The sequence below is a fragment of the Anas acuta genome, chromosome 1 (genome assembly GCF_963932015.1).
Source record: "Anas acuta chromosome 1, bAnaAcu1.1, whole genome shotgun sequence".
NCBI lineage: Eukaryota > Metazoa > Chordata > Aves > Anseriformes > Anatidae > Anas > Anas acuta.
Window position 1 is genome coordinate 148,372,239 of NC_088979.1, and position 23,113 is coordinate 148,395,351.

Below are 23,113 nucleotides of genomic sequence, written 5' to 3' on the forward strand. Positions count from 1 at the left end.
GGTACAAGAGCAAGACAGTTTTCTGATGCCCTTTCTAACCATTAAAAATTTAACTGATGTGTTGGTGGTGCTTACAGCTGAGAAAATGAAGTAAATGTTAGAAAAATTATGGAGTGAATAAGATTGTCTTTGCTGCTTTGATGCAAGGGCTAGACAGGATAATCAGTGCTCTCATTAACACCTATTATAAAGCTAAACCATAGCTCAAACTTGTGCCATAAGGCCACCAATCCATTCTTGTAGCACAGCCACACCATGCGACTCCCACTGTGCTCTGCTCAGGCAGCGTTACGGTGCTGGGCAGTATCCTCTGCGGATCTAAGACCAAAGATGATGCTAAGTTATGAAGCAAATAATTTCAAACTGTACATTTCCTAGTGTTCACTGCTTTCAAGCACAAGCTTCCCCCACCCCAAAGTGTTTTCAATTTTTCAAACGTTTCTGATAAGCTCATTTGCAGTGAAGACTTGTGCTGCTCAGGGATCAAAACAGTCTGAGAATCAGGGAGCTGAAACAACAGAAGGGCTTGTCCAGAGGGTCTGTACCTCTGCTTATTGCTAAACTAAAAGAGCAGCTGCACAGCACAGCTCTGCCAACAAGTAGCTTTAGGATGCTTTTTTTTTTTAATAATAAGAAAAAAAAATAGAAGTCCATTGTTGTCCTGCCCTGCAACTGTCAGCTTTATTAACTCTGAAGAGAGCTACTTTTACCACAAGAAAAGAAATTTGAAAACCCAATCAATGTATTACCACAATGTTCTGCTACTGAATCAATGCTTGTTAATAATAAACTATCACAGTCTGGTTTGCTGTAGAAATTATTAGCATTGTCAGTTTCTCTTACCCCTGTATCTTTTTTTTTTTTTTAATTTTATTTCAACCAATCCACTTTTTAAAATGTACATCTCTATGTATCAGGTACCACTATTATGGAATTGCAGTGAAAGAAAACTCCCAGTATTACGATGTGATGTATTCTAAAAAAGGAGCAGCCTGGGTCAACGAAACGGGAAAAAAAGAAGTAACCAAACAGACAGTGGCGTATTCACCACGATCCAAACTGGGAACATTACTGCCAGAGTTTCCAAATGTCAAAGATCTAAATCTGCCAGCCAGTCTGCCAGAGGAGAAGGTAACACTTTGGAAATATTTTCTCTGCCTGTCTTGTTTTTTGTTGTTGTTGTTGTTTTTCCCCTGCTCGGGATGAAAGCTTTATCTAATATATAGAGACTTTAAATTAGATTGAGTTTAATAATGCTCTGACTTTATTTATGGGAGGCTTAATTGCTTCTTATAATAGTAAGAAATATCTTCCCTTAGCATAGGCAGCTGACTCTATCAGCTGTACAACATGTCTAAAGCCTACGCACAGCCTTCTTTTAAAGTTATATTGCATTCAGCAGGAAAGGTTTGAGGGTAACTGGATCACTAATCACTAAATCACTAATAACAAGACCCCAGACTTCTGTTTTTGCAGTATGTTATAGCCCCTTAATTTCTGAACCCATTTGTTGGCAAACTGAGAAAGATTCCTGATGCTTTCTTGAGGGGAGAGAGACTTAATGCATTTTTGTATCCTTCTAGGCTGGAAATTAAGAGAATCCTATCTGCACATATGACAAAAGTGCTCTGACTGCTCTTGGCTGAGCTTGCTAGTTTTCTGATGCTATTCACATGTGTAGTATCAATGTAAAGTGGACAAAAGAATAGGGTTTTATAGTTCTTTATGTCCTAATTAGGGCCACATTCTCGTCTTTGATCTCACTGAGGCTTTTTGCTCCTCTTACATTTGAAGAATCCCCATTGACATAGAAAAATCCATGAATTCAAAGGGAGAATTTACTTTTAAGAAGAAAACTCATCTTAAAGCTAATCTAACTATAGTCTGATTTCATTATTTTTGCAATTGTGCATAGGTAAGATAAGAAAAATCTTACTTTTTTGTGCTCTATATTCTTATAGTTTTAAAAGCAGGTTTCTTAAAGTAGAATGATCTTTTGTGTGTCTCCCTCTCATTCTTTTTCAGGTTTCTACCTTTATTATGATGTATAGAACTCACTGTCAGAGGATACTAGACACTGTAATAAGAGCAAACTTTGATGAGGTATGGTTAGAAGCTGCAGTTGTAGTTTAATGATACGTGAGGTATTAATGGATCTGAGAGCTTATTTTGAATATGATATTACAACCTTATGGTTTTATGGCGGCTAATCCTTTTCATGAATAATGAACAATAGCTATACTTGAGTACATAATATGTCAGTGATAGCGTTAAATCTCACTTATAACATGATGTGAGTTAGAGGAGTGAAAGCAGTGGGAATGTTTTTGTCTCTCCATCAGGATTAAGGTAGCAATATCGCCTTACAAGATGTTGGACAATCCAATTCTTACAACTCAGAAAGTGTGTCCATCACCACTCTCCTAAGCTTTGTGTTTGAACTAAGCTCTGTCTGAAGAAATTGCTCCGAGTGTTCAGCACAAACACAGGGCAGGTGCCACAGCCAACTTGGTTCCAAAATGGTTCTACTGGTCTGTTAACAATGGAAAAGGAGCTGGGGGACCTAAAGCCCCCCAGACACCCCAGTAAACCTGTAGCTCAAGTTTCTAATTCCCCAGTTGTAGTGTAGTACAGCTAGGAACACACACACTGCTCAGCAGTTGATACGATCCATTAGAGATGGATAAGATTTGTTCCTGCTGGATATCTGACTGAATCTGAGGGTTTTCTGGCAGTGCATGCATGCAGCCCTATAATTACAGCAGAATGACTGCAAACATCAAACATTACTGGAACGCAAGAAGTTTTGTATCACGTGTGAAGAAGGCCTCTTTTCTGGGAAAGCAAATCTGACTGTAGAGGTGCCGAGGGCCTGATTCAAATATAACACAGCTTCTGGAAAAAGTCAAAGGAAATGGGTCTTTTGACTGCCTTCTAAACAATGGCAGGGAATTCCCTCTTTTTTTTCCATCTCACTGCTTAATTTTCACATTATTTGGATTTAAATCTGCAGCTCTTTTAAGTCATTGCACCCAGGCTAGGTGCTTTCATGACAGAGAACTATTTTTTTAGTATTACTTTACATTTTTTCACATTTTCTAATGTGTCTCCCAGATTTACTTCTAGCCATGTTTAAATGGGAACCCAGAAGTTTAATATAATAATTAAATCTGACATACAGCTTAGGGAAAACCAAACAAACCTCCCTTCCCTTCACTCCAAGCCAATTGATTCATCCACATATACAGGACATTTTGCTGAATCTGCCTCTGAATACTTTCTTAAGAGCAGGATATTATATTTTGCTAGGGAATCTGTTTGTTAAGATCAATGATGGGGAAGGGGCTGAGAAGCAAAAATATGTAAATGGCAAATATTTCTTACTGCACCTAGTGCAGTTACGTATATCAAGACAGATTGTGTGTGAAAGGTTTTGACTTATGAATGCTGGTGTTCTGACCTCCGTAGAATTGACTGTACCATTCACCAAGTAAGACCTTTATTTCCTAAATTAAAATTTTCAGAGGCATATTTTGTTTCCAAAATCTCATTTTCTTTTTTTTTTGCCTTTCTCCATTCTTTCTTCACTTTTCTTCATAGCAGAAGATAGAAAGAAGGAATCATTATGGCTTTTCTTTGGCCAGCACAACAGCGGTTTTTAAGAACTCCAAAGTATAGCGTTTCCAAAATTAAGGCAGGATATGGTATATTGGTCCCTGTAAGCCATGTGCCATCCTCCTATCCCTCCCCTCACCAAGCCCTAGATGACATTTCCTTTGTATAAAGGAGTGGAGAGCAAAGAGAGAAAAAGGCTTGATATGCGGAAGCAAAGGAGTTACATTCAGTAGTCACTAATGGAATGTAAAAATAAGATACCCATGGGCCTCTCACCTGTAGTAACAAAAAGGTACCCCCTTACCAACTCCAAATGCCTGCTTGCCCTTTGGCTCATTATTCCATTCTGTGCCAGGTTATACTATACACCTATCCAGTTAAGGAACATGCCTTGCCTGTGTTGTGTACCATCAGTCTAGCTGTGGGGCTGAAACAAGCTCTATATAAACAGGATCATTTAAGAAGTTTGTTGTTGTTGTCACTTAAACGTCCCTGCTTCTTCTCATGACTGCAGGTTCAAAGTTTTCTTCTGCACTTTTGGCAAGGGATGCCTCCTCATATGCTGCCTGTATTGGGTTCTTCAACTGTAGTGAATATAGTCGGAGTTTGCGACTCGATTCTGTACAAAGCAATTTCTGGAGTTTTGATGCCAACGGTACTGCAAGCATTACCCGACAGGTCAGTATAATTGGCAGCACTGACCACTTCTAGCTCAGTTGCCTTTGTTGTATGTCTTTTCCATACAAATGACAGCAGTTCTCAGAAAGCTACTTGTTGCCACCTGTTTCCTGTTTAAGTCTCAGTGTCAATTCAACAGAGCTGAACAGCTGACAGATTTGTGAAAAAATGTTTATATTTTAACATTTGTATTGCAAAAAGTGTGACATTTTGTGTGATGAAAGATAACACTTTCTTTGTTTATTAACATCAAGATGTTAGTCATGTCCCAACTTTCAGGGAATATCAGAAGCCTGCAGGCTGCAGAATGCCACATTCCTGTTTTCTGAAAGTTTCAGACACTTTTCTGCTAGTCTGGTATAGCAACATAACAGGACGCTAAATAACAGTGACAATAGGAGCTGGCCTGGCTGCTCTGTTTGTAAATATTCCCATGCATATTCCAGCACTGCAGCCGAAGCACTTGTCTCTGTTTACACTCCTGGAACCCAACTGTTATTCTGCTTGCCAAGAGCAGAAAATATGAAGATCATACTTGTGAAGTCTCAGACATCCTGGATTAATTTAAATGCTATGCTATGATGAACAGTTGCATAATTATTTCAAGATCACTTTATTAATATTAACAAGTATTTGAGCCCTTTGCTTCAAAACTCAATTTTCTTCTACAATCCACCTGGTAGATCTCATCTATTCTCTCACTACCTGGACTCATCTGAGTCCAGGAAGTCTCAATTATATAGATAAAGCAGAACAGAGATCAACATTTCACAGCAAAAAGTGTAATCACTGCAAAGTGTGACTGTCAACAAGTTCACCCATTTGATTTTCCTAATATAAGCATAAGGAAACTTTCATTTTCTAAATGTCTGTATTCACCTTTAGCGTTGTTTGACTGATGACTTTTTGAGGTTGCGAAATTTGTTGTTTATTGCTCTAAGAGTTTATTGTTGGTGTTGTATATTTGGTCTTCAAGATTTAAATACAGCAAGTGTATTTAAGATGTCATTCTGCTCTCCTAAACTGGTGAGCTTCGTTCACACTGTATGACTGCTAAAGTACAGGCAAAGTGTTTTTTCCATGAGAAACCTGTTATAAGCATGGGCTTTCCTTGATAAGACATGTACGTTTTTACAGGCTTTGCCCCTCACCCCCCTAAAAATCTATTTCATTGGAAGGATTAAACAGAACAGCAGTCCTTTTCTCAAGCTGCTTAGTTCTTTCATAGCAAATAAGGAGAGACTTGAGTGTGAATATAGACTTTTGTAATGCATATAAAGGGCCAGATTGTGGCTATTAAGCCATAGCCTGCACTGGAGGGGGTGAAGAAGGGTCTCATTGCAATGGAAGTTCCTGAACAAAATCTTGCTGACTCAGCCAGAATCCTGAAGGACTTCCTGGGAATGAATGTTGGCTGTACAAAAAAAAAAAAAATTAGTGGGTGCAGCAGTTGTCATCCATCCCCTGTCCTGCTAGGTGTCTATATGGAGCAGAAAAGGCCTGTGGGCCACAGTTATTTTACCACCTATGTCTTCAGTGCAGTGTACGTTAGGAGTGCAAACAGAAAAATCTACCTGGCAGAAAGAAGGAAAGTTCCTTGCATCTTTTTGTTGTTTATGTATCTCGAGCATTGCTAGAGGCAGTGCTGCTCAGACTGGCAGAAACAACTGTTGGGTTCCCCTCCATCATACCTTGAGCTTTTTCTGGAAACTGTCATTTTATACTGAGCAATTTACAAGAAGAAGGGCCGAGTGAACTTGCCTCCAAGTTTAGAAGGAAATGATGAGGCCATGCAAGAAAGAGTTATAAGGAAGAAGAGGGAAATCTCATCTGTCTGGGAAATTTTCTGTCATCTGTACAGCTAAGCAGGCAGGTCCTGCATCACCCCTGCACTTGGTCCTGCCCGTTACTGCCACCCACTCGCTGGCTTCAGCCTGCAGCATAGCTGTTTACTGCTTCACTTACACATCCCTGTGTCCATTTGTATAAACATGGGCACAGCTGACCTGAAATCCAAAGCATGTTCTATTGTCTTCTTTAAAGAATTGTGATTTTTTTTTGTACAGTGTATTACAAGAATTACTTTTATTTCAAGCTAAAATACCATTTACAAGCATCAATATAATGCAGTACAGAGACTTTGATGCTTTTTGAGCTTTTCAGTGTGGTGTTATGTTTTCTCTTTTCCTTTAAATAGTTTCAGAAGCTTTTCTTCATGCCTACAGACCAAAATATGTTCAGCAACTCTGCAAAATAATGAGGTGTCAATAACTGACCCATAGTCTTTACATGTTTTCAGATTTTATAGTATAAAGCGTGGAGTAAGTGCTTTGATGTAGTGATTTCTCCTTTCAGTTTGACGCAGGTGATCCGAAAGTTTGCAAAGCAACTGGATGAGTGGCTGAAAGTAGCTCTTCATGACTTGCCAGAAAACCTACGAAATATCAAATTTGAATGTATGTATTGACAAATCTCTCCTATTAATCTGGGAAGTATGTAATTTTTATTGATGACAAATTAATTGGAAGTACAACTAGTGTTCTTTTAAGAATTAAAAACTGACACTGTAAAAATCTTGCATTCACTTACAATTGCCACTTGGTCCTGAAAACCAGTTCCATTTAGTGAAATGAGGCACTGCTCAAAGCGAGAAGAACTGCTTTTCCTTTCTTTTGAGTTTTGATAAGAAATTAATTTTGTTGATAGTAAGCAAACATTAGCGATGATATTAGGCAAAGAAAATTATTAAACAAACCTTTAGGCTAGCACAATTTGAATACAGCTTGAGGCCCTTGCTCAAAAAAGTGCCAGAGTTAAAAATGAAGGAGATCAAATTACCCTGTCACCACAGGAAAGGGCACTAGTCCTATTCAGACGTGCTTTGTAGATGCCTGCAGTGCACATCACCTATTGATAAAGCCTGCTTTATTTCACGGCTCTCAATTCTTTGCCTTTCATGAGCACTAAATTCCACACCACAAAGTTAAAGGGGGAAAAAAAAAAAAAAAAACTAATTTAGGAGAAGGATTAACTATTTTGATCAGCACGGAAAATTAGAATTATATTTTACTGAGAACACTCAGAATGTAAATTAGTATAACTCATTCTAGTTTGTTGAATGTTGTTCATTAATTCATTTTAAAAGTTACAGAAAGTCAGAGCTGAGAATATGCTTTATTTTATCTTTGTCAGTTCAAAAATATCAAGAATCTGCAACAGTAAAATTGTTTCCAGTCCTGGGGAGAGAGAGAGAGAGAGAGACGGAGAGAGAGAGGATGCATTTTCCAGTCATTATTGAACCGTACTCTTTAAGTGCCTCTCTGTACAGTACAGAAGGAGCACCTACTCTGTTGCTACATCTAAGGCCTGTTTGGACAGATCAGCTGGCCTTCTGTGATTTTATCATAAGGAAAATCTTGAGTGCATCCTAGTATATACATGAGACTTTGTCTCTTCTGCAATCAGATCATCTGATTCAATCTCCTGATCAGAATTTGTGAAAGTGTACATAGCCAATGGAAGTACTGACAGAAGTAACTGCAAGCCTTGGTCATATTTGCAGCTCTTAAGTCACAGGTTTCAGACAAAAGATAGTCAACAAAACATTTTAAAAGCCCATTTTCCAAGTACAGGATGGATCTTAATACAAGGCCCATATCCTCTTGGAAAAAGCTAAAATAAGAGTGGAGAACTGGCAAGTACCTCCTGGGCCCTCTTTTGCCATAGCATGTTAGTCATCATGTAATCTCTTTCAGAAGCTTTGATCAAACTTTACCTGAAACTTTTTAAGATTTTAGCTCCTACTGATCCAGTCAGAAGACTTCCCCAAAACCTGTTTGCAGTAAGACTTAAGAAACTTTTCCAATTTTCAAATATAATGTCACTATCATTACCTTATGCCCACTCGTTCTTGCACCAACATTTTTCTTCCTGTTAAATAGTCCTGTCTTTCTGGTTTTCGGTTCCTTTGTGTTTCAAGAGAAAATTTGTTATGCTGAACAAGTGAAGCTCTTCCATTGTCCTCTACATTTCTCTTGTCATCTCATTATTCACAGCATCTATAAATCATCACTTGTAATATGCCTCTGTAAAATTGATTTAGTAACTAGATTTAAGGTTTTAGGTCAAGGCTTAAGCTAAGTTAAAACTGGATACATAATGCCACAATTGTATGTAAGAAACTGGATATATTTTTTTTGTTCTGATTTTAATTCAGTATTTTCAGAAATGTTTTTCTTTATTTAGCACAGTATGTAAATATGTATCTTTTCTTTCCCATAGTGTCCAGAAGATTCTCACAAATACTCCGGCGACAGACATCACTAAATCATCTCTGCCAAGTAAATATTTCAGTTACTTGAGTTTGCAGAATGACATTTTAACTGACTTTTAAAATAATTTAATAAATTGACAATCTGAACTTTACTCAGGAAGAGATCGTGTTAGCAGTTTGTCTCCAATGTTTATTACGACCATCTCTACAGAATCAGAAAATAATCAGCAAAAATGTTTTGCTAGACAACTGGCAACCTCTGATCATTAAACTCAGCAGAAAAAAAAAAAAAAAAGAAACAAATTTAGAATTTGGTTTGAAGAGTTGGTTCATTACCATGGATTATATAAGAGATGTTTCATTGGTTTCATCAGGGCTTGGATTAGGCCTATTAATAAAGCAGAAAAATTTCTATATGCCTGACAAAAACTCCAAAGTCTATTTAATTATTATAATAAATATCAGATGGAAATTAGTAAAAAAAAAAATAAATAATTAAATGAATCACTGAAATTTTAAACAGAAATATTATTGCAACCATAGCAGGTGAACATAAGAAAATACCCTGAAGTATTTGCTTTTCACCATTCAGTTTAGATGACAATTACCTATCAAAAAATCTTGAGGCCAAATTCTGTGTGGTATAAAATGGGTGGAGGATGCATTGAATTCATTGAGGTTTCATACATGTGTTGAAGCAGACAGTTTGTTTTCCCTATCACATTTAAAGATCCACATTTGAAAGGTATATCCAACACCCCAAGTTAACTCTGAGAGTCAAAAAAACCCACAGGAAGATGCTTCTGCATTCTGTGTCACTTTCTTTCCTATCATCCATCCCATCCTCCCCATTATCAGCAGCAGAACTCTGTCTCAACCAGACAAAAGGTGGATCTGATGCAGGGGCAAACAATCTTCAGCCTTTTCTTGTAGCTGAGGGAAGAATGGGAGTCTTCATAGTCTGGGATGGGGCAGGTTGCAAACCTAAAAGGGGTTTGTTTCATTTTCGCTTGATTTTTCCTGTTGATTTTGAACCGAAACTGGTTAAGAAGCCAGCAGATTTATATTTTTTGTAGATTGAGGAGTGCAAGTGAGGGTTGCTTTTTTGGATTTGTGGTGGATGAGAGCAAAACAATTGCAGTTGATTGAAACAGGCAAAATGACTGGGGAGTTCTCTGTGGTAAGAGGGCCCTGTAACAGGCATAAGATATCAATCTGGTGGATCGGGGTCCATGAGGTCCAATTTAGCAAACCTAGCCAAGGAAGTATAAAAGAGGATAACACTTATTTTTTAATCTTATAAACCATGAAATAATGAATAGATTGGTTTGGATTACAGGCATCAAGAACAGTGATCCACAGTGCAGACATCACGTTTCAAATGCTGGAAGACTGGAGGAACGTGGATCTGAACAGCATTACCAAACAAACCCTCTATACTATGGAAGACTCACGGGAGGAACACAGAAAACTCATCATACAATGTAAGAGCCGAACCCTCAAATAAAGCCAGGTGAACTTAGTTTCCTGTTGCTAAAAAAGCTCAGTGGAAGTAATGTTGTTTTTGCATCCATTGGTTTGCTTGGAGTCTTATGATAAATAAGGAGGCATTTAACAAAATGTAAGGCAAAGCCCTGTCAAGGTCTTATATTTCAAGGCATAGATCTGTGCAACCCTCCATTACAAAGTTTCTTTCACTATCTATAACAACCAGTGACACAGGACAAGCACCAAAATTCCAATTCCTTTTTTTGTTTTTTTTTTTTTGTTTTTCCCATGGACTTGAACAAAGTATATCTATGCATTAACCATTGGATGTGAGGAAGTCAGTCTACCCTGCTGTAAAATTACAGGAGAGTTGTCTTTTGAAAGCCTTTGGTACCAAAGTGGCTGTGTATTTGGGTCCCTTGTAAACTTTTATTTGTAAATGTCTCCATTTTACACAATATTTTCATAAACAAGATAGTTTAATGGGGTGAAGCTTTTTTCCTGAACTTTTATGAATAAATAGAAGTCCTGTATTGAGAAAGCTCTTTGGCTAATTTAGATTCTTCTTAATATAGTGAAGGGCATGAACTGAAAAGTGACTTCGGAGATGTTGGCAAATTGATTTCAAAGATCTTGTTTTGTACAATGGGCACTGCAAGGTTAACATTGGCTCTTCTTCCACACCTGTCTTGTCTCACAATGCTATCACTAAAGTATTCTCTACAGTTTAGGGATGGGCCTTGCATTCTGTGCTAGTTTTCTAGTGAGATGTGCTTGGTACTCTTACCTGTCCTTCTTAACCCTTGATTCACCTCCTCACATGGTTCTCTTCCCTTCTTAGCAGACAGAAACTTGACAGGGCAACAGGGGAGGTAGTACACAGCAAGACCAGAGTCTAGAAGATCGCTGCATCCTTCTGTCATCTGTTATGTGCTCAATATCTACCCAACATCTGCCCACTGACCAAAAAAAAAAAAAGAATTCTCAAAGTTATAATCCCTAGTAGCAGCAACAGTTCTATCTCTCATTCAAAAAATCCTTATTGTTTAGGAAAGCTTTTTATATATGTGCTGAATATTTAAATATGAACTTGTGTCATCAAATCAAACGGAATTTTCCTGAATGCAAATGGATTTGAACATGTGTTTTTCCATATTTTAGGTCCACATATTCCAGTAAGCAAAGTAAGAAGCTCCCAGAAATGGTAACCTAAATATGCATGTTCAACATGAGTTGGGATTCCACTGAGATGTGCAGATACGTATAGAGCTTACTCTAAATCTTAAACCCCTCAGTCTTTGATGTATCCAAATATCTTCTCAAAACTTTGTGCCTGATGACATGGAATAAGGCCTGCTTTCATGTTCTTGGTATTAATAACCAAGAAAGTACAATTTCCAGCTACTACAATTGGAAAAAAAATGTTCATAAGACTATAAGTAAAGTTAGAGAAATGGAGAAAAATCATTGAGTAGAAGATAAGCTCTTCCCTACTCAGCTACAGTAGTTGTCTCTGACATGGTTTCTCCTTTATTTCCCCCTTTCTCAGATCCTGTTGAAGTATTTTTAACAATCACTAAAGGCTAAAAGAGTTACTTCTCTCAAACAGGTCATTGTACGCAGTTGCGTTGCTCCACGGTTGCAATGCTCCTGCATTTTCTACTCTTGCTCCCCTCTTTGCACAGCATATGAATTACTTCATCTGTTCTATCAGGCAGTTTTTGTCCAGCCAAATACTCAGGTAAGAAGACAACATCTGAATTTCTCTGAGATCTTATCCTGAAAAAAGAGAGGCTGCCTGTTCAATAATACAAAAAAAGATAAAGGTGGTCTAAACATCATTGTTTACCTTCTTCCATGACTAACGTTTCTGACCATCCAGCCTTTGCAAATGGAAGTTAAACAAAGTTTTAATCAGCTGCAAAGCAACTGCTTTCCTGCTCATCTTGCTAATTCATCCTGGGATGCTATTTCTCCATTTAGATGAGGGAGCTCGTTCTTTGCATTAATCTCAGCCTCTCTGGCTCAGTTCTCTAGTTATCACCTTTAAACTTTGTCTCCTTCACCTCCCCCCATCTGCTTCCTATGGTGGGAAATTCCTCCCTCCTGTTATTTATAATTAAGCATAAATGGAAATGCATAGCACATTGAGATCATCCTGTGACACAGCAGGTAGAAAGTATCTTTCTTCTTGATTTACTGGGCCTTTTATTTTAGCTGAGTTGAAGAAGTTTCTTAGGTGTCAGAGCGCATGATTCTTTGTCTTCTAGTCATTGATTCTCATAAATAAACTAGAGACTTGTGGTTTTAAGAGCTGCAGTTGAATGACTTGATTGTTTTTTACTTTCTGTAATAAAATATAAATATTTGTACTTGATAGAGGTTAAAAAGTATTCAGGTTGCTTTTTAAAACTCTTCTTGATAGCATTTGTGCATTGGTAGCAATTTGTTTTGAAGAAGTAGAAGTTTATGGCACTTCTTTGTGTGTGTGTCTGGCATTGCAAATAGATGATTTGCAGCAGTTAAATCATGTTTTTGCAACTAAAGCTTTATACAGAAGAGAGCACTATCAACAATACTCATCCACTTGACGCTTAGAAGATTCTTTATGCATTTCTAAATCAATTTCATGCATGACCTTTTTTCATCACCAGGGTCAAGGCCTAGCTTCACACTCTTCGTAGCAAACACCATAACTGTTTCACTTCCGGGCACCACAGACAGCTGAAGCTGAAATAAAAAAAAAAAAATTTAAACAATAGGTCCTGATTTGCTCACACTTAAATACCAATTCTAATTACTATCATTTTCAGCAGAAGCAAGATGGAAACCAAGAAAGATTACTAGGTCAGCACTGAGGAAGATATGTGTTTTAGCTAAGCAATCCATTAAATATATATATATATATATATGTATATATATATATATATATATATATATATATATATACATATATATATATATATATATATAAATAACATTTTTTTTGTTATCAGCAGCTTTTTGTATTTTGTTTTTCTTTTGTTCTAAATGGGATCCAAGTACTGAAGTGGGCTGTTTTTTCCTTTGTCTGCCAGTGTATCAGGAGTTTGATCACCTTCTGGAGGAGCAGTCCCCCATTGAGTCGTACATTGAGTGGCTGGATTCCATGGTGGACAGATGTGTTGTAAAGGTTGGTAAGGAGTAAGGACCTGAGTCAGTGATGTACTTTATGAGCTCTATTCAGGTCATAGATTATTAGAAAAAAATAATAAAGATAAATAATAAATAGAAGAGAAAGCCAAGCACAGTAATATGCAGGAGTAAAGCAGCAGTGGACAAAATCTTACCACTTTTCATGCTGAATATGAGAACTGTTCACATTCAGGATTTTGGTTCATTGTGCTTGTCTATCCAACCCAAAAGATGGTATTCAAGAATGGAATAGGCCCAAGCTTTCCAATCAAATCAATATTTCAAGAGTATGGAGAGATGAGTTCAGCGCCATTTTAACTATGTGGTGCAAATGGAAATGATAATCTAGCTTGTCCTTTTAAGGTCTTACTGAAAAGAATATTTAGGCCAACTAAGTCATTTATGTGCACTCAAAAGTAAAGAAGAATGTCTACATTATTATTCAAGAATGTATTTATATTGCTTTTTGAGTTGATTATACATTTTAACTTAACTGGATGAAAAAACCTACTAACAAATCTTTTAAGAATACTTTCAAAAGTGATCATGCATCATCATTATGTTACATAGACTATGTAACTATATGACCAACTATTTAAACTTCTGTTGCTAACTATTGTCTATATTAGCATGTTCCATTACAATTACACTCTTCATTCCAGATTTCGCTGTTAGAACTAATAAATAAAAATCCATGTTTAAATATGTTGCCTCTCCCCCTGCTGAAAAATATCATACCATACACAACAGACACTTCCCCAGATTACTTGAAATATTTTGATAGTTTTGGAGTACTTTTCTTTAATTAGTGGAATGCAATTTGAAATTCTGATGATAATTGTCTGAATTTCATGAAGAATTTGGCATGAATTTCATTAATTCATGGTATAAACCTAATTCTTTAACTTGCATGTGACTCTATGAAGTAAACTTTGAGGAGCTGATGCCTGAAGTCTGCTTTCTGGGAATTATTTTTGCTTGTAAAATGATTATGTGTATTCACAAAAATAAAAATATGAAGGAACAAAAAAAAATTAATAGTAAACTTTAATGTATGTTTTCAGCATAGACCAAGCACTTTGATTATACATTACTTCCTTGACTATGAATGATCATGTAAGTAATTAGTTTAAGATGAAGATTGGGGCAATTTTTGGCAGTCCTTGCCTCATTTTATAAAGTAAATTCTGTCTTGGTGTTGGATAATTCTTTGTATTTTCCACTTTCTGAAGGTTATATACAGCTGCAAGTTGTCTTTCTGTGTGTATTTTTTTTTTTTTTTTGATTTTTTGGTGTTTATTTTAATGCAAAGGTATTGGTAAGTGTTTCAGTTTAAAAAAAGACAGATACATCACCCAGCTGTATCAGGTAGTGGAAATAAGTTTCTCTGTGTTAGATATATCTGTTTTCTTGCAGGTAGCTGCCAAGAGACAAGGCTCTTTGAAGAAAGTAGCTCAGCAGTTCCTCCTGATGTGGTCCTGTTTTGGCACTCGAGTGATTCGGGACATGACTTTGCACAGTGCACCCAGCTTTGGTACTTTCATTTTGTTGTAATAATTACATGTCACAGACCAAAAAAAAAACAAAACTAAATCCTGGCTTGTAATGTAGAGTTCAAGTGAAATGAAAACATTCCAGTTTTCACTTGTCCAGGGCTCCATTCGAAAAGAGGCGAAAAGATAGTATTTGAAAATACTATCTGAGTATTATTGCCACATTTTCACATGTGGCAATAATACTCAGATAGATGTCTTTCTTCGAGATCTAGCCAGAGGAGCTGAAAACATTACTACTTCCTTCTGTTTATTGTTAGCCAATAGCTGGAGATATCAGTCGCTGGAGATACCAGTCACAGGTCAGCTGGAGGAGTCAATTATGGGGGCATTCCTTAATGCACTTCAGTGCAAAGTCAGCCAGGTTACTCAAACCACTGTGACCACGTTATGCTAAGACTTTGCGCTGAAGTGGCTTAAAAGCTTCTTAAACTAGATTTTTCTGACTGATCATGTTTCTTTCCCCTGGACAGATTGCCTTCCATTCTGCTGGATTTCAGTTAGGATGGAAAGATGATAGACTTTTGTAATGAAAATGCAGGCTGTTTTCTATACAGTTTCAAAGCTTTACCTTGAGTCCTGGGATACAATCTGCATCAGTTAAATAATAATAATAATAATAATAATAATAATAATAATAATAATAATAATAAACAGTTTAAAATCTGTTAAAAGCAGAAGTGACTGAAAGTGGGCCATTGTGTTATGAGTGCAAACTTTTGCAGTCATGTGCAACCAGGTTTAGTATGCGGGATATTTTTTATAAATGTATATTTGTCAGGATATGTTAGTAGAAGATTAATAATCAATTAACTTATAAAGGCACTGTACTGAACAATTGCAAGCTTTTTTTTCTGCCAGATGAGTTTTGATGTCCTTTATGTCATTAGATGGTATTCAGATATCATCACAAATAGGAACTCACAGTAGAATCCATATTTATATTTCAATCTGAAACTACTTTCCTTAGTTTCTCCACTGTAAAGAATTTGTTAAGCAGGTATTGGTCAGTCACTGTTACACATAAGGTTAGTGAGCATCCCCAGGATGATCACAGTTTCCATCTGCTCAATTGTGTTTCCAGCACTGGTATCCTGGTCACATCTATTCTGAACCTCTTCTAGGACTCATTTTCTCCTTGACTCATTGCAGCTTTTCTTTCCTCATGGGCATAACAGTAGCTGATAGTGCTTACCACAGAATCTTTCTGACAATGTTCAAAAATCCCTTTGCATGAATGTTGAGCAAATGTTGAATTTTGTGTTCCAGCACTTTGGGTTGCTACACTTCTCTCTGCAGACATAAACCCAAACCTGTGAAATTTACCAGCGGTCAACAAATGAAAAAAACATCTTGCATTAGTACAGTATTTAGGTTATACTGCTGAAGTCATGAAATGCTGACATTAAAGTGTCCCTAAGGATATGTTATTGCTACTGAATTGCACATTACAACATTATTTTTATTCCTACTCAGGATACATTGGTAACCTAATCAAGTATTTGCTGTTTGAAGGCATCAGTAATCAAAATATCTTTAACCAAACAGGGATTCCCAAAATAGTTATCAAGCCACCAGTTGTCTGAAAGACCTGTGCAGTGATTCTCAGTTGTGATTTTTCACTTATTAACAGAAACATTCATGAACTTGCCATGCATGTAGAAAATGTGAAGACAGAATTATTCATTTGAGTTTGGGACCCACTGCAATGTAACATATAAGATCTACCAAAATAAGTTACCTGTTCTCTCTCTCATGAATTTGGCTTGATTTTTGAGAAATTTAACTGCTCAGCTATGTTTGTGGGGTTTTTTGTTTGTTTTGGCTTTTTGCATCAATGAGTATAACTGTGTGTGCAAATGCAGAATTCCGCTTCTATAGACACACATCTTTGAACATTAATACCTTTATATGTCACCACAGGCAGGGAAAAAATGCACTGGTCCTAAACGACCAGTGTTTTTCATGGGTATTTGGTGATTAATGTGTTTTTCATGGGTATTAGGTGTTACAATTAGAACTGGGCCAATAACAGCTCTTTAATTTGGTAGCCAAAGCAAGAGTTTATTAAAATAAATAGCCTCAGCAGAGTCCTGAGCTGGTGTTTATCAATGCCAGAGAAAGATTTCTAACCAAAGGTCTAGAGGAATTGTCCAGTAGGAGGATTTTGTCACCTTTCCTGTTGAAACTCTTTTGCTTCCTACAAACCGCTTAACCATTTGTTGAACCACAGTGGTCTGCAGCATGCTAGGGAGGTTCTTTCCTGGGAGCTGACGGGACATGACAAGCTCAGTCCCTGTTCTAACCCTTATTTCTGCAGAGTGGTGTACCCCCTGCTCAGGTCCAACTCCCATGGAGGCAGAAGGAGCTCTGACCCTTCAGGTTTTCAGAGGGGAGACTGGTAGCAATATCGTGTCCTCATCCTAGCAGGGAGAAGCCTGGGGCTATCCCTACCTTATTTCCCCAGAAATGAACCAAATGTTATTTAGCCACAGACGTAAACTATACTCATTAGTATTAATGCTGCTATACATTCACTGCGAGGCCATTCGACTCATTGTTCATGAATAAGAGTCCAGCAAGTTCCAAGAGAATAGCCCCTGAATGTACACAGCTCAGAGCCAGAATAACTCTGCTGTGCTTACTGTAACACAGTCCCTTGTAGCATTTTACAACATATGAATTTAGGTGAGTTCTGTGGAGAGAAACAAAGACACAGGTGTACTCTTAGTTACATAACTATATACCTTTGTTCTTAGATGAAAAGTTTTGCATTTTCACTATATTGTAAATTTACTACATTTACCATTTTACTACATAACAGTTTCAGAGAACTGATTTTTACGGATTTTTTCCACTTAGGGCAATACGTAGACTATAGATGCTCACCTCAATAAATAGATGCTGTGCTATTTATAATAATGATAAAATAATGTGTTACATACTGTGATCTTTACATATGCAAGACAGTATATTTTTATCTTTGAATTATATGATAGGGGAATTTGATTAGAGGAATATCTGGCACTGGACTGGCTAGCACAGAGATTTAATTCTGCAGAGCTTTTAAGCATGGTGATACGGGCAGGTTGAAACACTCCCTGGCAGAAAGAAGCTCCTCCCTCTCCCTCTCTTTCTCCCTCTCTATGAATATCAAAGGCACAGTTGGTGGCAATGTTTGAGTAATGCATCCAGTGTGTAAAAGTAACTAATTAGTAATAGAAGTTTCATGATTTTCTCTAGATCTGCAAATCTCACTGGTCTTTTGCTACTTACACATAATTGCTGTATCTGTTAATAGATGTTGACAGTTACCGTATATTAACTGTGTAATCATTGCCATGATTTCAGTTAACTCCTTCTAAAAATTAGAGCCAAACACTATTTATTATTATTGTAACTACGGTCTCTTGAATGACTTCTTACCTCTTCCTAAAGCTGTGTGAGCTTTACCAGCCACAGCTGGATCCTTTTCAGTACTTAAAGATATACTTGAAAGAGCTAAACAGTTTCATGTGAATAACAGTAGCTTGCAAACACAGAATAAATTACTGTACATCGTGCTGAATAGCTATTCACTGTGTAGCTGAAATGCATGCCCTGATGTTGGTTTCAGTCTACAGCTTACATTACATTTGACTCATATAAAAATGTAAAAATATTGCATTCATTCAGTACCAACAACTTGTTTGTCTAGTGTCTTTCACACAAAGTCTGGGCTTGAAAACTCTGTACAGAGTTTAAAAATACACAGTAGAAGAAATAATAGGAGAGGAAGAGAGAAATTCAAAAGAGTGACAAGGGCACTGGAGTGTTTTTAAATACTGCATTCAGTATTGCCAACCCCAAGTCTTCAAACTAGACTTTGAAGATTAGACCCCCCTGCAAAACAAAGACTTTTTTAATAGCAAACATGGAATTCTTGTCATTTGCCTGCTAGCATATTAGTGTTCAGAGCTCACACTGATGTTTTTTATGAAACTGCAAGCAACTTTCTTTTACTTTCATTTTTAAATGAAAGATGAGCAAGGAGTTTGATGAGAAACACCAAATAACCCAAGTCTTGTACCACCATGTGAAGTTTGGCAGCCTTTAGGCGTTATTTTCTTACCTTGGAAATGCTTACCAGTAATAACTGCACTAAAGCTATTAGAGACCTCCCACTGAAAAACTGAAGGCAGAAAAGGCTTTTTGTGAAGATTCTTGCTAGTCTGCTTTTGCACTGGGGAAATCCTAGGGCAGAGGGGTGATCAGAAAGGTCTGCTGTCTTTATAAAGACTGCTAGATTAAATATGATTTTATTTAACAAATCTTTTAGCCACAAAGATTTCCAGAACAAAATCTCTGCAGTAGTTAGGAGAGGATCTTCACTATTTATCCTTGTGAGGCTGGGGAAACATGTTACTATTTTGATTTGCATAGATATGTGAAACTAATGAAAAAACCAAATGCTTCAGGTTCACCAACAGTCAAAGATTTCCTTCTCCTAGCAAAGGTGTTGCAATCATGAATGTCCTTTTTCTGTGCTGCCTCGTCCAAGAGCACAAAGGCTCGTGTTCTCCTCCCAGTGTGTGTGCTCTGCTCGTATCAGTGACGACAGAAGCCATGCAGGCATGGAGTGAGAGAATGAAACACAAAGACCATCCAGGTCACAAAGAAAAAGAATGTGCTCAGAGTTGCTTTGAAAGCTGAATTGCCAGCTAGAATTGTATAGGGGTATAGGGCCTTTCAAACTACTTCTTCTGTCCTTAAACATTTGTAACTGAGAAACTTAAGAAAGTTTTTCTATAAATCTCAGAGGACAGAACTTCTTAGGGTGTGCTATTAAAATTTATTCCTATTACTCTAGTCCTTATCTTCCTCCTAATAACTTTAGCAAGTTCTCCATCTGTGCTCAGGTCTTACTTGAGGATCTGTGGCAGATAACTACCAACATGGTGTATCCTTACTATTAATTTTCTAAATATTCTTTGACTCCAACTGCCACATTTTGTTTTGGCCATACTTTTTCTTCTTAGTCCCTTTTTTCACACTCCTGTTGCGGCAGTTAAGAAAGATAAAATCCATGGCATCTTTGGAGGAAAGCACAGAAACGGGACAAATGTTATGCTGCTGATATGACTCAAAGTTGTAATTAGGAAAAGATAATGTAGTAAGAGAAGTATGACAGGGCAAACCTTTGGCACAAGTTTTTGTCTTTAAGATATCCACAATTGCTACAAATGCCTCTATGATTAACAGTTAAAGGGTGTCTCATCCAGTACAGGCAATGTATTGGATATACCACCAGGAGATCTGGAAGGATGTTTCTACCTTCCTGTTGATTAGTCTCATTTCTTTGTCCAATGACACAGGTAGTGCAGAAAATTTTTATCAGAATGTGTCACTAAGGCAGCCAATTCAGGGTTCTACTTCTGACACTTGAGATAATTCCACCTGTAGTATAACCATCTAAATTGTTCAACGCTTATGTTGGAAAAGAAGACTCCATCAAGTGCCAGCTCTCAGTTAGGCAGCCTCCTTGCACCCTAAACTACAACAGTTGGTCATATAAGCCTGCCTGTGTAAGAGCAGGAGTGAACAGTCTGTTACTGCCCAGGTATGCTTTGACCTGACTTATCTTGAGTAAGAGACGCATTTCAGTGGCAGTACTATGTTGAGGCAGTCCTACTCAGTGCCTTTTGTGTTGAATAGGGTAATCATTGGTTTAATGAGTGTATTGAGACAGTCAATGGCTTTTTTGTTTGTTCACTTTACTACCAGGGTCTTTTCACCTTATTCACTTGATGTTTGATGACTACGTATTGTACCTGCTAGAATCACTCCATTGTCAGGAGAGAGCTAATGAGCTAATGAGGGCAATGAAAGGAGAAGGAAGCACAGGTGAGTTTGTTATTTTATTCATCTTTTGTTGTTTTATTCCACTGTGTTCACTATTTTCTATGTAAGGTTATTTCTCTATCTTTGTGTAACCCAGTGAGGTCTGTCTATGAGCAAAGTGTTGTTTTTTTGGTTCCATCATGATTTGAAATAAGCCATTTATGAGAGGATTCTCCCTAGTTAATACACTCTAAAAGAGGCCTGCATGCTTCTTGATGTAACTCTGGATGTCTGAAATACTATTCCTAAGTACAAACTTGGTGTTTCAGTAAGGGATTTTTGTACCAAACCTTTTACATCAGTTAATCTGTTTTACATTTCAGAGGAAATGCACCATCACATGTCAGTGAGATGATCACCCGGTCTTGATTCTCTCCCTCTCACCCTAGTTTTACACTAAATAAATTCACTCATACCAGTGGATTTGTACCAGTGTAAACTTAAAAGGGAGAGATGGGAAAAGTAAGCAAATGGGGGGGAGGGGGAAGCCATGATTTCTCATACATTTAAGTTCTGAGTTCCTGTACAGAGGCAAACTCCCAGCCCTGCTCTACTTACTCTGCACTGACTTGCCAGAACAGAGACTGCCTCCAGTCTCTCTGCTCAGGGATGCCCCTGATAATGAGAAGTCTTCAGTCAGCTTCCTTCCTTGCATTTTCCTTATTTTTGGAAAGTTAAATCTCTTAGTCACAGGGATATAAACCTTCAGCTGCCTGTGCACAAATTTCCTACCTGTACATTAGGAAAAATATCACTTTCCTATAAGAGGTCTTATGATGGTAAACTGATGGCGGCAATGCTAAATGTTATAGAAGTACTTCTTTCAAAGATCTGTGTTAGTCCTGCAATGTATTTCATGAAATATAGCATTAAAAAAAAAGCACTAACTGCTCACATAATTTTTTTAGTTCCTCAGTGTTCTTTGACTTCACTTTTAACAGTGTTTGTTCGGTGATTTTTCTCTCACCCTACAGCAGAAATAAGAGAAGAAATTATTCTGAGTGAACCAGCTCCTCCAACTCCCTCCCCAGTGCCGTTCTCCCCAGCTAAATCTGTCACCTCTGTGGAAGTGCCCTCTGCCCCCTCGCCTATCAGCAATCAGTCCCCAGAGTATGGTGGCATAGCAGCTACAACAGGTAGGTGGGCTTATGGCAGCTGGATCTGCTTGAAGATGGGTTTTGCACTCAGTCACCTGAAATTAAGCCAACACAATGTGCTGGCTTTCAAAGGATAAGAAGCCTTCCCAAGCAGAAATCTGTTTAAAGTATCAGTTATACTTTCTCACTGTATCTAAATATTGTGCAGTTTTACAGGAACAGGATCTGAGACGTGGAGTCCAAAGACCTAACAGGAGATCCCAGACCTCAGCAGATCAGAATCTGTTCTGTTACCAAGGCCTTCAGAACAGACCTGTCTCTGTATTTCTGTGTTTTTAAAATCAGTTCAATTGATCATATTTCTAGTAATGCCCTGACAAATATATATATATATATATATATATATATATATATATATATATATTTATGAATATAGCACTTTTGAGCATCTTCAATGACTTTAAGGGCAATCAGTCTCTGAACCACATAATTCCCAGTGGGTAAAATGGGAATTGGATATCTTTCAATATATTTGAGACCCTAACATTCTTAAATATCTGCACAAGTTTCTCTTGGGAATGCTTTATACATTGTTGGTAACTTTAAACATTAGACATTAGGAATTGGATGATTGAAACCTATTTTCAGTTACATACTCTGTTACTGCAGCTCATGAACTGCTTGTATTCAGGTGGGCCCACAGATTAAAAAATTTGTGCTTAAAGATATTCAACTTGTAGGTAGGATTATCAGAAAATTACCTAAATGCAAAAGCATGCACACACATGGTTTGTTGATTGGTCTGTATGTATGAGGTACATACAATCCTCTGTACCCTAATGTAAAGCTCCACCTTTTGGATTTGGGCAAGACAGTCCATCTATATGACAAAAGGCTGTGTTTTCTTAATTCATTAAAATGAGCTAAGAAAGGCAGAAATGTGAATGACTTTCAGAAGGCATTCCAGGCAGTAAAACTCCAGCTTTGCTGCTCCTTGGTGAAATGGGTGTATAATCAGAATGTGGAAGCTATCACTTTTGTGACGTATTAGAAAAGTTACAAAACCTTCTTGAAAGAATGTCAGAAAGTGATGATTTACCACACTGGAGAATCTGGCAGTTGCCAAAGGACTAATAAATCTTTCTGACAAATGTTTGTCATGTTTTAAAAGGCACCATGGGAAGCACAATGCATAGTTGTGGTGGAAAGCGATTTAAGAACATTTATCTCTACATGGAAACTTAAGGTTTTCTCACTGTTGGAGACTATAGTACATTTAGGAATGAAAAAGGATGATATTAGCCCCAGAACAGATAGACAATAGAGCCATATGATTCCTAGACATATGGCAAGTG

At 37.4% G+C, this 23,113-nt stretch overlaps 1 protein-coding gene across 2 annotated transcripts in view; it reads left to right on the forward strand.

Moving 5' to 3' along the window:
• Positions 1 to 23,113, forward strand: part of RFX4 (regulatory factor X4) — a 91,969-nt gene that overhangs the window by 44,327 nt on the left and 24,529 nt on the right. For both annotated transcript variants that reach the window (XM_068664589.1, XM_068664596.1), the window contains exons 6-15: positions 918 to 1,131; positions 2,026 to 2,103; positions 4,130 to 4,293; positions 6,649 to 6,749; positions 8,575 to 8,633; positions 9,906 to 10,050; positions 13,132 to 13,226; positions 14,645 to 14,762; positions 20,545 to 20,664; positions 21,636 to 21,797. In XM_068664589.1, coding sequence (XP_068520690.1) covers positions 918 to 1,131; positions 2,026 to 2,103; positions 4,130 to 4,293; positions 6,649 to 6,749; positions 8,575 to 8,633; positions 9,906 to 10,050; positions 13,132 to 13,226; positions 14,645 to 14,762; positions 20,545 to 20,664; positions 21,636 to 21,797 — 1,256 coding nt within the window. The remainder of the gene's footprint in view (positions 1 to 917; positions 1,132 to 2,025; positions 2,104 to 4,129; positions 4,294 to 6,648; positions 6,750 to 8,574; positions 8,634 to 9,905; positions 10,051 to 13,131; positions 13,227 to 14,644; positions 14,763 to 20,544; positions 20,665 to 21,635; positions 21,798 to 23,113) is intronic.